General features: G+C 45.3%; 1 protein-coding gene across 1 annotated transcript in view; it reads left to right on the top strand.

Annotated features, from left to right (window-relative positions):
- The window catches only part of LOC127007559 (uncharacterized), a 72,780-nt gene extending 58,897 nt beyond the window's left edge, over positions 1 to 13,883 (top strand). The window contains exons 13-15 of the mRNA XM_050878730.1: positions 8,807 to 9,219; positions 10,010 to 10,156; positions 12,923 to 13,883. Coding sequence (XP_050734687.1) covers positions 8,807 to 9,219; positions 10,010 to 10,156; positions 12,923 to 13,258 — 896 coding nt within the window. The 3' untranslated portion in view covers positions 13,259 to 13,883. The remainder of the gene's footprint in view (positions 1 to 8,806; positions 9,220 to 10,009; positions 10,157 to 12,922) is intronic.
- The last annotated feature ends 1,582 nt before the right edge of the window (positions 13,884 to 15,465 follow it).

The following is a 15,465-nucleotide window of genomic DNA, read 5'->3' as shown; positions in this document are numbered from 1 at the left end:
ATATGCAAAACGTTCGAGATATGAAGCGTTCCATTCCTAGATCGAGTATATGCAAAACGTTCGAGATATGAAGCGCTCCATTCCTAGATCGAGTAATGAAACGTTCCCTTCCTAAATCGAGATATGTAAAACGTTCTCTTGCTAGATCAAGATAAGAAACGTTCACTTCCTAGTCCGAATACATGAAACAACCTTTTTTTTTACAGTAAAGGATGTAGCTCAAGGAATAGAAAAAAAAGAGAGAAAAAAAAGGCCGCTAATCACTGCCCCTATATATATATAAATAAAAGTATAGACAAGTGCCCCAAAATGTGATTGAGATATGAGAGCCTCCCTTCCACTATCGAATCAAGCTCAAACACAGATAGAATTCGACGTGTCTCATTATTTTTATGCCCGAAGCGATACGTCTGTCTGTCGCGAGGAATATCCGGGGCTGCGCGAGATGAGGTTATTTGTATTTTGATTATCCCCGTGTTGACATCTTCATTAGGAGGCAATTAAGTTTCAAGGTAATGCAGGTAGGAGGATTGCTTCTCGTTGTCATATTTGCGTCGTCAGAATTATAATGATTGTTTTTTTTTTTTTGGGGGGGGGGTTAGTGTTGAGAGTGTTATGTACCTGGAACTCTCTCTCTCTGTCTCTGTCTGTCTCTGTCTCTCTATCTATCTATTTATCTATCTATGTATCTATATTTATCTATCTATCCATCTATCTATCTATCTATCTATCTTATCTATCTATCTATCTATCTATCTATCTATCTTACACACACACACACACACACACACACACACACACACACACACACACACACACACACACACACACACACACTCATGTCTACCAATGCGAACTTGAAAACCTCTCCTTCCTTTCGCACTTAAGGATTAATTGACCGTTCCCTTGCCCTCTGAAGCCTCCCCTTCCCTCCTCTTCCTCTCCTCCCCTTCCCTTTCCTTCCCTTCTTCTCCATCCCTCCCCATAGCTTACAGTTTCATCCTCTCTCCTTCTGGTGTTTTATCTAATCTCTCTCTCTCTCTCTCTCTCTCTCTCTCTCTCTCTCTCTCTCTCTCTCTCTCTCTCTCTCTCTCTCTCTCTCTCTCTCTCTCTCTCTCTCTCTCTCTCTCTCAGCGCCTTGCCCTCACCCCGAGAGGTCAAACCACACGCGCTCCCACTTCCGTGACCTCTCTCGCTTGCGAATCCACCCTCGTGTGCTGTACTGAACTGTACTGTAGATCTTGCTGTGCTGTGTGCCGTGTGCTATTTCGCGTCGTGCTGCGTACTGCTTATTGTCAACCGAGTTAGCTGCCCGCAGAGGTGTGCTGTTTGCTGTGCGACCACGTGCTTCATTGGACAGGATTAAGTGTTGCCCTTATTTTTACTACCTCTCTCCGCCTGTATCTACCCTCTCGCAGTAGCGCCCTGTAAAACATATATACACCTATACACAAAACACAGTGTTACACTCTTTCCGCCACATTCTTTATATATTTCCAGATTCCACTCCGACGCCACTTCCTACGCAGGTGTTCAGACCTACCTGACCTGACTTGACCAGATTATTCCCCAGAGACCAGTAATCCTCCCTCCCTCCCTCTCGCGTTTCGCTCCTCCTCTTCTCTCTCCTCCCCTCTCCATTGCCCCTCCCCCTCCTCTCTCTCATTACTACCCCCACTTGCCCCTCTCTGTCTCTCCATCCTCACTCCCTATCTCGTTCCCACCCTCTCTCTCTCCCCCCCCTTTCCTTCGCCCTCTTCTTTCCTCCATCCCTATCTCCCTCCTACGCCTTCCCATCTCTCTCTCTCTCTCTCTCTCTCTCTCTCTCTCTCTCTCTCTCTCTCTCTCTCTCTCTTCTCTCTCTCTCTCTCTCTCACTCTCTCTCTCTCTCTCTCTCTCTCTCTCTCTCTCTCTCTCTCTCTCTCTCTTCTCGCTTATTCACGCACGCGTCTGCCTCTGCCCAAAAAAAAAAAAGCAAAGCAAATATATAGATACCTCCTCCTTACCAAGATGGCGCTCAAGAAATGTTCGACTTGCACAGGAAACTTCTCTGGTCATTTCTTCTCAGGACGATCGACCGTCTGCAAGATCTGCCTGTTGACTCAGCAGATGGAAACGAGACTCCTTCAACAGGACGAAAGGCTAACGGCTGGCGAGAAGAAGATCACCGAACTAACAAGTACTGTTGATACCTTGCAGGAGTTTATCCAGGCCAACATCGTCGCCCCTCCTGCAATTGACGCCTCATCACCCTCCTCACCTGCACTCGATGCCCAGCCACCTTCCGAAGAAGGCACGTCACAGGAACCGGTAGAGCTGACGCTGAATGCTTCACCCCGTGAGAGGAGGAGCCAGACCCGCCCTAGAGCCATTTATCCTACTCATTGCTACAACAGATTTGCCATACTGGAGGAGGAGGACGAGGAACAGAGCACCTTCTTGGTCGGTGACTCTATGATTCGCCATCAGGTGGTTGAATTCTGTGGCAGAGTCCCCCGTCGTAGGCGTAACTACTGTTATCCTGGAGCTGGTGTTGACGACATCACAGCTGCACTGGACGAGGTCTCCGCTGTGGCCTCTAATGACTCACTCTTTGTTCTCCACACAGGTACAAACGACGTCACCACGACCCGGTCTGAGGAACTGCTGGACAAGTACCGTAGGCTCATCCAGCAGTATAAGACTAAATCCCCTAATATTTTGATTTCAGGAATTCTACCACGGACATGGGATGAGGGCGACTTCTACAGTAAGGCCTTCAGCCTCAACAACCGCCTGCAGACTCTCTGCGGAGAGCTTGACGTCGAATTCTTTAACGCCTGGAACGATTTCTACGGCCAGAGTAGACTTTTCAAACGGGACGGCATCCACCTGTCCCCCATCGGGGAAGCCAGTTTTGGAAGGCTCCTAAACAACGCCTTACTTACCCCCCTAACAAAAAAACACGACTCTCAGCCACGTCCTTCCATCCCGCCCGTGTAAATAGACACCTCACACCGCAACAGACTCGTAACATTGAACCCTCCAGTACCTCTATTACCAAGCTTCAAGATAACCTAAGAGTCCTTAGTTTCAATGCGCGTAGCCTAAGAAACAAATTTGATGAACTGCGATGTCTTGCTCTGACAGAAAACTTTGACGTAATTGCTATAACCGAAACATTTATCGACACCACTAATATTGATTTAAGTTCCGAATACAACATAGATGGCTACAGATTCTTCAACAATGATCGTGTAAACCGTAGAGGGGGTGGTGTCGCCCTTTTTGTCAAAGCTACTTGCAACCTACTGACAAAACACCAAGAAACAGTAACGTTGAACACTTGTGCGTGCGAGTAAACATTGCAAAGTCAATTTAAATATATCTGTAACTTACAGTCCTCCGGGGCAATCACTTTATGGCGATCTTGAAAGGTACAGCTTCTTAAGGCAGTCACTTAATAACAGCGACTCACTGATACTAGGAGACTTTAACCTCCCCATATCGACTGGGCGACACTGTCGGGTACAGAAGGTGAGTCCCATAGAATGATCGAATTTCTAGAGGAAAATTATCTAAGCCAAATGGTTTCTGAACCAACTCGACAAAATAACATACTTGACCTTGTTATAGCGACCCAAGATAACCTAGTCAGTAATGTCACGGTAGGAGAACACCTCGGTTCCTGCGATCATAAACTAGTGCGCGTTGACATTAGAGCTCAAACATCGGTGACTGAAAATAAAGTTAAGGTGCCCAATTTCAAAAGAGCCAACTTCGTAGAAATCCGACGAAAACTAATAGATATGCAACTATCAGATGACGGCAATGCAGAGGACGCCTGGCTAAACTTTAAAAATCACTTACTCACTCAGCAGGACACATTTGTCCCTTGTGCGAGAAGCGAATTAACACTAATAAAGTCCACCTTGGTTTAATAGCGAAATTAAACACTCAGTCAAGGAGAAAATTGTCTTACAGGTTAAAGAAAGACCAAAGCACGCCCGAAAACATTAGACTTTACAATGATGCAAGGCGACGAGTAAAAAGATTAGTGCATCAGGCAAAGCGTAGATATGAAGTAAATATTGCAGCCAACTGTAAAACAAATCCGAAATCCTTCTTCAGTTACATAAACAACAGAAAGGCGATCAAAAGTGGAATTGGACCTTTAATAAACAGCGACGGTGCACTAGTGACTGACAGCCAACACGTTGCAAACCTATTAAATAATTACTTTTCCTCGGTGTTTAATAATAACAGTCCTCCCACCACCACCACCAACACCAGTACTAATGTAAATCCGGAGCATGCATTGTCTAACTTTGAAATAAAACCCGATGAAGTCCTTAAAGCCCTCAAATCACTTAAAACAAATAAAAGTCCTGGACCTGATAAAGTATATCCAACTCTGCTGAAAGAAACAAAGAGCGAAATACTCTCCTCCCTCACAACCGTATTCAATATGTCCTTGCGACAAGGCATTGTCCCTTCAGATTGGAAAAAGGCTAACGTGACACCGATTTTAAGAAAGGAGACAAAAGTACCAGGTAATTACAGGCCCATTAGTCTAACTTCGGTTGTAGGTAAGCTACTTGAGGGCATAATTAGAGACAAAATTGTGAGTTACCTTGAAAGCCACTCATTAATTGGGGACTCACAACATGGCTTCCGAAATAAAAGATCCTGCCTATCAAATCTATTAACCTTTTATAACGACCTCTTCACTGTTTATGACGTAACCAAATCACTGGACGTAGTCTATCTTGATTTCAGAAAGCGTTTGATAAAGTCCCGCATCATAAATTACTTTACAAATTAAAACAAATAGGTATTGACGGTCAGGTAAACCAATGGATCGCGAATTGGTTGAGCAACAGACAACAAAGAGTAGTGATTGACGGATTTAACTCAGAGTGGGCGCCTGTCACTAGTGGCGTCCCTCAGGGCTCGGTTCTTGGCCCAGTGCTCTTCATTATTTACATCAACGACGTGGATGTTGGACTCAATAACCGCATTAGTAAATTTGCAGACGACACAAAGATTGGTAACTCGGTTCTCACTGACGAAGACAGGCAAAGCCTCCAAGAGGATTTGCACAAAATTTCAGCTTGGTCGGATAGATGGGAGATGCCCTTTAACGTAGACAAGTGCCAGGTCCTTCAAGTTGGAACGAGGAATAAAAGTTTGATTACGAAATGCGCGGCGTTAAACTCAAAAGCGTTCAATGCGTCAAGGACTTGGGGTCAAAATCGCGTCAAACCTCAAATTCTCACAGCAATGCATCGATGCAGCAAATAAAGCGAACAGAATGTTGGGCTTCATTAAAAGAAACTTTTATTTAAGAATAAAGATGTAATACTCCCGCTCAACAACAGTTTAGTCAGACCCCACTTGGAATATGCGGTACAGTTTTGGTCTCCCCACCATGCAAAGGATATTGCTAAATTAGAAGGTGTTCAGCGTCGGGCAACGAAAATTATCCCTTCCTTGCGCAACAAATCCTACGAAGAAAGGCTTTCTACCCTTAACATGTTCTCTCTTGAGAAACGTCGCCTCCGAGGAAAACTGATCGAATGTTTTAAAATACTTAATGGTTTCACGAATGTAGACAGATCAACATTGTTTATGATCGATGACACTTTGCGCACGAGGAACAATGGCGTAAAACTCAGATGTAGACAAGTAAATTCAGATTGCACCAAATTTTTCTTCACCAACGTTGTAGTGCGAGAATGGAATAAGCTCCCATCATCAGTGGTCCAGTGTAACACGATTGACTCCTTCAAAAATAAGCTCGACCGTCACTTCCTTCAACTTAATATCAACTAGAGTAGAAATGCAACGTTTTGGAGTCTTCTGATTAATGTAAAATCACTTAGGGTTAAGGACAGACCACCAAGTCTGGACCATGGGGTCTGTGTGGTCTGATTTTCTATGTAAATCTATGTAAATCTCTCTCTCTCTCTCTCTCTCTCTCTCTCTCTCTCTCTCTCTCTCTCTCTCTCTCTCTCTCTCTCTCATTTTTTCCACTTATTATTCCTTTTATTTCTTCTCTCCAATCTCTTCTCCTTTCCTTCCTTTCCTCCTTTTCTTTCTCTCGCTTCCTATTTATTTTCCATCCTTTCCCTTTCATTTTCGTTCTTTCCACTCCCATCTTTCTCTCTCCTTTTCTCTCATCTCCCTTAACCTTAATTTTACTTCAGGACCCCCAAATTCAATTCCTCCTCCTCCCCGCCCCTTCCCTTCCCTTCCCTTCCCTTCCCTTCCCTTCCTTTCCCTTCCTTTCCCTTCCTTTCATCTCCCCTTCCCTCACCTCTGCCATCTCATCCCCACATATCTTATATTCATCTTTTTTTCTCATTTCACCCCACGTCTAACATCGTTTCTCACCTCCCCTTCCTTCTCCCCCTCTCTCCCCTTCCTTTCCCTCCCCTTCCGTTCCTTTCCCTTCCCTTCCCTTCTCTTCCCTCCTTTTCCCCTTCCCTCCCCTCCACTTTTATCCATTTTCTTCCTCTTAATTTTAACTCCCCTCACTTTCCCTCCTCCCTTCCCTCCCCTTCCCTTCCCTTCTCTCTTCTCCCCTCCCGTCCCCTCATCATCAAACTCGTCCTCCTCCTCCTCTTCACCTCATCTCCCTTTATCTTCCTCCTCCTCCTCCTTCTCCTCCTCCTCCTCCTCCTCCTCCTCCTCCTCCTCCTCCTCCTCTTCCTCCTCCTCCTCCTCCTCCTCCTCTCCCCTCCTCCATTCTCCCATACCATCACCTTCCACCTCCTTTTGTTTCTTCTCCCCTCACCTCACCCTCCCTCCCTTCCTCCCCTCCCGTCAGTTTATCTCCTCGTGTATTAAGATAATGTATCCAACAGCTAGAATTACCTATAACTTTAATGTTTAACAGGTCATTAGCACAGGCAAGCGTGCCCCTTGCGTGGAAAAGAGCCAATGTTACCCCGAGCTTTAAAAAAAGGAGATAAAAAACAAGCCAGTAATTATTGTCCTATTAGCCTTACGTCTGTCCTAATTAAACTATTCGAAAAAATAATCAAGGATAAAGTGATCACTTTCCTTGAAACAAATGATTTGATAACTGATAATCAGCACGGATTTCGTAGTAACCGATCTTGCCTCACCAACCTATTAGCTTTCTTCAATGACGTATACTCCACCTGGGACGCACGAGCCCATTATGACATAATTTACCTAGACTTTCAGAGAGCGTTCGATAAAGTTCCCCACGTTAGGCTTTTTTCAAAACTGCGTTCCCACGGTATAAATGACCATCTGTACGCGTGGATTCATGACTGGCTCACAGATAGACAACAGCGTTTAGTTCTCAATGGTGAAGCATCCGATTGGCAACCCGTAACCAGTGGCGTTCCCCAAGGATCGGTCCTGGGGCCAACACTATTCATATTTACGTGAACGATTTTGAGACTGATATCCTATCAAAAGTACCCAAACGCCGATGACACCAAATTGGGAGGTACGGTAACGAACAGTAAAAATTGCGAGAATATTCAATCAGACTTAACAAGACTTGCCGATTGAACCAACTAGTGGCAAATGTGTTTCAACATAGATAAATGTAAAGTAATGCACATAGGTGTAAAGAACCCTAACTTTAAATATCAGATTCAAGAACATGAGCTCAGCGAAGTAAAACAAGAAAAAGATCTGGTTGTCATTATCAGTAACACTTAAAATGAGCGATCAATGTACAGCGGCGAGTAAAAAAGCTAATATTATGTTCGGCTTAATTTCAAGAAACTTTGATTATAAATCACCCGAACTTATGAAGAGATTATATTCAGCATTTGTAAGACCACACCTAGAATGTGCCGTCCAGTTCTGGTCACCGAATTATATCAAAGATCAAGGTTTGCTAGAAAAGATACAGCGACGAGCAACCAAAAAAATTCTAGCATTCCGTAACTTGCCGTATGACGAGCGTTTAAAGCGTTTAGATATGTTTTCCTTAAAAAAGCGAAGGGTAAGAGGGGACTTAATCAAAGTGTTCAAAATCCTTCATAGATTCGAAAACATTAACCCAGAAAGTTTATTTCAGAGAGACCCCAACACAGGAACACGCAGCAACGGTATGAAGTTAAAGGAAAACAGATGTAACACATTGGCGCGCAGAAGTTACATCAATAATATAGTCGTCGATCACTGGAATAGGCTCCCGCCGTCAGTAATTAGCTCAGAGTATCAATAGCTTCATATCTTCATTAGATAAGAACTTCAGGGATATAGGATTTTATTGACCCTTTTCGGATGTTTCAGGCACACTGCATCACGGCTCCAACCTGAAGACTTTGTGTTTATAATTTCCCCCACAGCTTAGGGCACCAGTAGCGTAAGTTAAGGGTAGTAATTTCCTCTTCTTTCTCTCTTTACTGTAAAATTTCCATGTCCCTTTCTTCCTTAAAGGCACATGATATTCTCTTCTAACTATTTCCTGCCTACACGTTGCCGGAGGGAGAGGTGGGTGGGGAGGAGCCTTCATCTAGTCTATCCTGTCCTACCACGCGTAGATTACTAGTACTAGCAGTTGTAGACAGACACCCTCGCCTTAGACCGCCAAGTCTTCTGGTGTCTGTTCTTCCTATGTATTCCTATGTATTCCTCTCCTCTCCTCTCTCCTTCCCTTCCCTTCCCTTCCCTTCCCTTCCCTTCCCTTCCCTCCCTTCTTACTTCACCACCTCTCCTCTCATCTCTCCTTCATTGTCTTCTTACTCCACCTCCCCTCGTCTTCCTCCTCCTCCTCCTACCAACCACCTCTCCTCTCCCCTCCCCTCCTCTAACGTCCCCTCCTTCCCCTCAGACGGACCCTCGGAGGCGGAGGTGCGGGACGGCGGGAAGAGCCCACACGGAGGCGAGGACGAGGACGAGGAGGGGAGCGACGACCCTATTCTCGGCGCACTCGAGATTCCGTCCGTCCTCGCCGCGGCCCTCGGAGCAGGATGCGGCCTAATCCTCCTCGGCCTCCTACTCATCCTCCTCTTGATCTTCCGCGGCAGGAGAAGAAGGAGGAGGGAAGGACAGGCTCATCAGACGACCCCTTCCCCCTCCTCCTCGTCCTCCTCCCTCGCCCCTGGCCGCTGCCTGTCGCTAAGGGGCAAAGGGGAGTCCAAGGGCAGAGCGGCCGCCAGCAGAGCCACGCCCAGCAGGAGTGAGAGCACGGCAGCCATGTTGAGTCCAGGCCACGGAGACACCTGCTTGGAGAGGGACATGCAGGTACGAGGAGGAGGAGGAGGAGGACTAGGTGGTGGTGGTGGTTAGTGGTGGAAGTGGAGATTTGGAGAAGAAAAAGGAGGAGGAGGAGGAGGAGGAGGAGGAGGAGGAGGAGGAGGAGGAGGAGGAGGAAGAAAAAAGAGAAAGAGGAATAAGTGGTAATGAAGGAGAAAAAGGAGGAGGAGGAAAGAGGCTTATGCTGTAATTGCCTGAAGGAGAGAGAGAGAGAGAGAGAGAGAGAGAGAGAGAGAGAGAGAGAGAGAGAGAGAGAGAGAGAGAGAGAGAGAGAGAGAGAGAGAGAGAGAGAGAGAAGATAAATGCTGCAAACGTAAAAAAAATAAGCTAGGGAGAGGGAGGAAAGAGATGTAGGTAATGATGCAAGAGAGAGAGAGAGAGAGAGAGAGAGAGAGAGAGAGAGAGAGAGAATGATGGATGGTGGGGACGGAAGGGTAACAGCAAGCAATTAATCAACATTCCCCTCAAACCTTCACCTCATCTTCCTTTTCCCCTCCTCCTCTTCTTCTTCCTCTTCCTCTTCCTCTTCCTACTCCTCCTACTCCTCCTTCTCTTCCTCCTCCTCCTCCTCCTTCTCCTCCTCCTTTTACAACAACAACTACTGCAACTACTACTACTACTACTGCAACTACTTCTACTACTACTACCACTACTGTTACTACTACTACTACTACTACTACTACTACTACAATCATCATCATTACCAAACTCGTCCTCCTTCATTATAATCTTCTCATAACTTTCCTCCTCCTCCTCCTCCTCCTCCTCCTCCAAACAGGTTGACCCCGAGAGTGACCCCGAGCCTGACGTCATACCCCTGAGGGAGTCCAGTGGCAGCGTGGTGGGGATCGTGGGGGGCGGCCCGGCCACTGTGCTGCCCCCCGAGGGATACACCTGTCTGCCCCCCGCCTTCCGTGCCCCCCAGGTAACTAACCAGATTGTCCAGTTGCTTAATTAATATGATAACCTATCCAGTAATGAAATCAGTCTGGGATGTTGGTTGGATGGGGGTTAGTCAGTCAGTCAGTCAGTCAGTCAGTTTGGATTACACTTAGTCCGTCAGTCAATCAGTTATCCATTGTCGGTTAGTCAGTCTGTCAGGTTTGAATGCATTTACTCAATCCCTCAATCAATCAGTCATTCTGCCAATCAATCAATCAGTCAGTCAGTCAGTTTGGAATTCAATTAATCAGTCAAACAGTCAGTCAGTCAGTCGGGGATGTTAATCGATCAGGCAGTCAATTAGTAACGTTGTCAGTCACTCAGTCAGTCATTTGGGGATGTTAGTCGATTAGTCAGTCAATTAAAAACGTTGTCAGTCAGTCAGTTAATCAGTTGGGGATGTTAGTCAATCAGTCAGTTAATCAGGGATGTTGCAAGTGAATCAGTCAGTCAATCAGTAAGTCATTTTCTGTTAGCAGCGTATCAGCTACCCAAGGAAACAGTCAGCGAGTCATTCAATCACCCAGTCAGTCAAACATTAAATTAGTCAGTCAGGCATTCAGTCAGGGTTGTTGTTGGTCAGTCAGTCAGTCGGTCAGTCGGGGGCTTCGTGGTGCAGTGGTTAGCACACTCGGCTCACAACCGAGAGAGCCCGGGTTCGATTCCCGGGCGGAGTGGAAAAACTTGGGCGGCTTTTCCGACACCCTACGCCCCTGTCCACCCAGCAGTGAATGGGTACCAGGTATTGATCAGGTTGTGTCCCGTCTCCTGGGGTCTGTTCCCTTCTCCTATAATTCTTTCCCCTTCTGTCTCTCTCCGGCATATGACCACAGATGTTGCGCCGACTAATCGAAACTTTCCAGTCAGTCAGTCAGTCATTCAGTCAGGGTTGTTGTTAGTCAGTCAGTCAGTCAGTCATGTTATCAGTGTATCAGATACCCAAGGAAACAGTCAGCGAGTTATTCAATCACTCAGTCAGTCCAACATTAAATTAGTCAGTCAGTTATTCAGTCAGGGTTGTTGTTAGTCAGTCAGTCAGTCAGTCAGTCATGTCAGTGCATCAGACACCCAAGAAAACAGTCAGTGAGTTATTCAATCACTCAATCAGTCAAACATCAGTCAATTTGCCTGGTATACGTACAGTCAGTCACCGTGTTCAGTCAGTTCGTTAATGAGTCGCTCCGCCAATCAGCGCCTCACTCCATCAATGACATAATGGCTCGTCGGACCAATCAACGCACGCCGGGCAGCGAAGTAATTTTTCCAGCTGACCGGCCAGACGAACTCGATCAAATTTTCTCATTAAACCAGAACAGGAAAAGAGATTAGAAACTGAGCCTCCAACAAATCACTTTACCTGTACATTTTCTGGTAGCAAGACCTTTGACGCTGTGAGAGAAAAAGAAAGGAAAGGAAAAACAGGGAAGAGGCAGAACGCAGATTATTTCCCCCTTTAGAATCGTATTATCATAGTGGCAAGAGAGAGATTAGAAATTGACCCTTCAACAAATCGCTTTACCTGTACATTTTCTGGTAGCAAGACCTTTGACGCTGTGAGAGAAAAAGAAAGGAAAGAAAAAACAGGGAAGAGACAGAATGCAGATTATTTTCCTCTTTAGAATCATATTATCATAGTGGCAAGAGAGAGATTAGAAATTGCGCCTTCAACAAATCGCTTTACCTGCACATTTTCTGGTAGCAAGACCTTTGACGCTGTGAGAGAAAAAGAAAGGAAAGGAAAAACAGGGAAGAGACAGAACGCAGATTATTTTCCTCTTTAGAATCATATTATCATAGTGGCAAGAGAGAGATTAGAAATTGAGCCTCCAACAAATCGCTTTACCTGCACATTTTCTGGTAGCAAGACCTTTGACGCTGTGAGAGAAAAAGAAAGGAAAGGAAAAACGGGGAAAAGACAGAACGCAGATTATTTCCCTCTTTAGAATCGTATTATCATAGTGGCAAGAGAGAGATTAGAAATTGACCCTTCAACAAATCGCTTTACCTGTACATTTTCTGGTAGCAAGACCTTTGACGCTGTGAGAGAAAAAGAAAGGAAAGGAAAAACAGGGAAGAGGCAGAACGCAGATTATTTTCCTCTTTAGAATCATATTATCATAGTGGCAAGAGAGAGATTAGAAATTGAGCCTCCAACAAATCACTTTACCTGTACATTTTCTGGTAGCAAGACCTTTGATGCAGTGAGAGAAAAAGAAAGGAAAGGAAAAACAGGGAAAGGGCAGAAAGCAGGTTATTTCCCTCTTTAGAATCATATTATCACAGTGGCAAGATCTTTGAGAATTTGAGGAAAGAAAGAACAGGAAAAATTAAATGGGGGAAAAAATACATAGCAGTTGATTCTCTTAGCAAAAAAGTTTTCTATCAGCAATATTTACGAAACACTGAGGGGAAAACGGAAAACTAGAAGAGGGGAAAAAATTAAAAGATGCGACATAATGACAATAATGTGGAATACACTTTATAATGAATCCTAAAGCAGAAGGTTGGATTTTTTTTTTTTTTTTTTTTTTTTTTTTTTGTGTGTGTGTGTGTGTGTGTGTGTGTGTGTGTGTGTGTGTGTGTGTGTGTTTTCCATTAGGTCTGGTGTAACTTTGTGTTCAGAATTATGCTCGGTCGGGAGAAATAGTTATAAAGTTATTGACCACTGAAGTGTTTTCCTGATAGTTTTGAGGTATTTTCTTCATGTCTTTCACTAATGCCCAACAAGTTATCCCTCCTCCTCCTTCAGTGTCTGGCGGACTTCACATACACTGGCGTGGATCCCTTAGCCTCCAGTCACGCCCCAGTGCTGCCTCAAGGGGCGTACTATCCCGGGGAACATCTTTTGCAACACTCAGGCTACCTCCACGACCCCCTGCAGGGCTCCATATCCCCCAGGAGGTCCCCAGCGCCCCCTCCGCCCCTTTATCAAGACTTCGAACCGCTGGAGCCGCGTCTGCCGCCCCCCGATGACTTCCTCGACCCCGACAGAAGGAGGGCGAGCGGCGGCAGCAGACAGGGGAGCCACGAGGACCCTGACACGCCGAGCACGCCACTGCTTAGAAGGGGCGAGAGTTGTGTCTGATGCCAACCCGAGGATGAGCCATTGGAATAGATGTGGGTGTAGGTTCTTCCTGCCTGTGTGTATGTGGGTGTGGGTGTGTGGGTGTATTTTAGGGTGAGAGAGCCCCTCCCCCCTCCCATCGGTAAGACAACAGACGTCACAGTGAAATGTCCCTTTTTCTTCGGTGTGTATGTGTGTGTTTAAAGTTAAGTGAAGGATCTACCGTTCAAGTCGAAGAAAGCGAAGGTGTTCCCAGAGTTGGTGTTCGTAAAGTTAAATGTCCAAACCCAGAGTGAGTTTCGTTTGTGCCAAAGACTTAAGTGGTGGAGAGAGAGAGAGAGAGAGAGAGAGAGAGAAATCATTGTCACGTTCGGTAATGTATTGTAAAGATAATAAGTCTGGTTACCTGGAAAACACGACGACGAAAACAACGAGGAGGAGACCAGAAGGAAAGAGAAGGAGGAGGAGGAGGAGACAGAGACGACGAGGCGTGTGGGACAAACTAACAAAAACTAATACAAATCATCTAACTTGTTTTTACACATTTCCATAATCCACATTTTTGCCTGTAAACCCATTTCGTAGGTGAATAAAACGATACCTTTGCCTTCCTCGACCTGATTAACCATACCTGCCCGCCTCTTCTTCCAGGTGACGCAACCCAGATAAGATAGACGGACAGGGAGACAGACAGGAAGAAAACACGTATCCAAGAAAGGAGACAGACGAAGAGAGATATAATTACGGACAGACAAAAAGGAAACACGAACGGAAAGAAGGAGAGACAGGAGGAGATAGAGGAAGAGAGAGATAAGTGAGTGAGTGACAGTATCTCTCACACACACACACACACACACACACACACACACACCCACAAACAGACACTTCCAGCCATAAACTTTCGTCTTCCTCAATGGTTTGGCGCCACAAGTTCATTCTCGCTCTCTAATTGGTTGATAACTTGGGCTTCCTGGCTGTAATTGGTTCCTCCCCCCCAACCCCCTCCCTGTTCCCACCGCACTCGCTTCCTCCGCTTCCCCCTCCCCCTCCACTCCACCCTCCCACTCCCCCAACGCTCTAGGTGACAGTTGGAGCATCTCTCTCTCTCTCTCTCTCTCTCTCTCTCTCTCTCTCTCTCTCTCTCTCTCTCTCTCTCTCTCTCTCTCACACACACGCACTAGTTAGATTGTAGAATAACTTTATTAACTGGTTGGTTTTTAATATGTAACATTGCACACACGTAGAGTAAATTCACACACACACACACACACACACACGTTGGTATTACACAATCGCACGTAGATATTCGCCTACTAACAGTGCTTTTACTAACATCAACCGTTACTACTAACACTTACGGGAATGGAAAACTGGATGATGAAATATGAAGAAAAAAATATATATATATATAAAACTGAAACCATTTGAAACTAACTGATTCTCAAGGACCTGTCATATGGTTATTTCCACGCAGTTGTTGAATGTATTTTGTATGATGTATTGAATCCGTGAATTGGAAGGGATGATTTTGAAATTTCGCGTTGGGAGTGTGTGAAGTTCTCTCCGTTTTCTTACGCCTTGCCAACGAGAGAATGTAACGTACTCCTGCATGGGTAACGCTTATAATTGAGGTAAGTCTTCGTTAAAGGTCCCCCAATGAGAAAACAAACTAATTTCTGGCATATTATGTTGTGTTTGTTGATAACCTGATAACTCCTTATTTGTTAGTGACAGGTATAGATTTTTAACAACGACACCTCGCTTTTGACCGCTCTTCTGAACTCTTTATTCATAGGGGCAGTGTTTAGCGGGCATATTTTCCATTGTTGTTTTGAAATTTTACCCTTGAGGTGCTTCCTTTGCTGTAAAAAAAGAATGGAGCTCGCGAGTAAACACTGCCTCTGCCACGCGCGACGCTAAGTCTTCATCGCTGCGTTAGTCATTTCTTTCGTTTGACTTTGCGAGTGGTATTAAACGCACCAGATGTCACGGGATGCTGGTGAGTACATAGTCAGAAGTAAACAACGGTCAGAGGATGTGAATTTTGTGAGTGAACTTTAAGGAGAAAATACCGTAATGCATGAGGTGTGTGTGTGTGTGTGTGTGTGTGTGTGTGTGTGTGTGTGTGTGTGTGTGTGTGTGTGTGTTTTGCTACTGGACGCCGTGAGAGTATGATGAAATACACACACGGTCATGTTTTCCTACAAAGATAAATAATGAAAAGAGGA

Source organism: Eriocheir sinensis, chromosome 35 (assembly GCF_024679095.1).
Source record: "Eriocheir sinensis breed Jianghai 21 chromosome 35, ASM2467909v1, whole genome shotgun sequence".
NCBI classification, from domain to species: Eukaryota; Metazoa; Arthropoda; class Malacostraca; order Decapoda; family Varunidae; genus Eriocheir; species Eriocheir sinensis.
The sequence above is the reverse complement of the archived record's forward strand: the minus strand, read 5'-3'. Positions and strand labels throughout refer to the sequence as shown.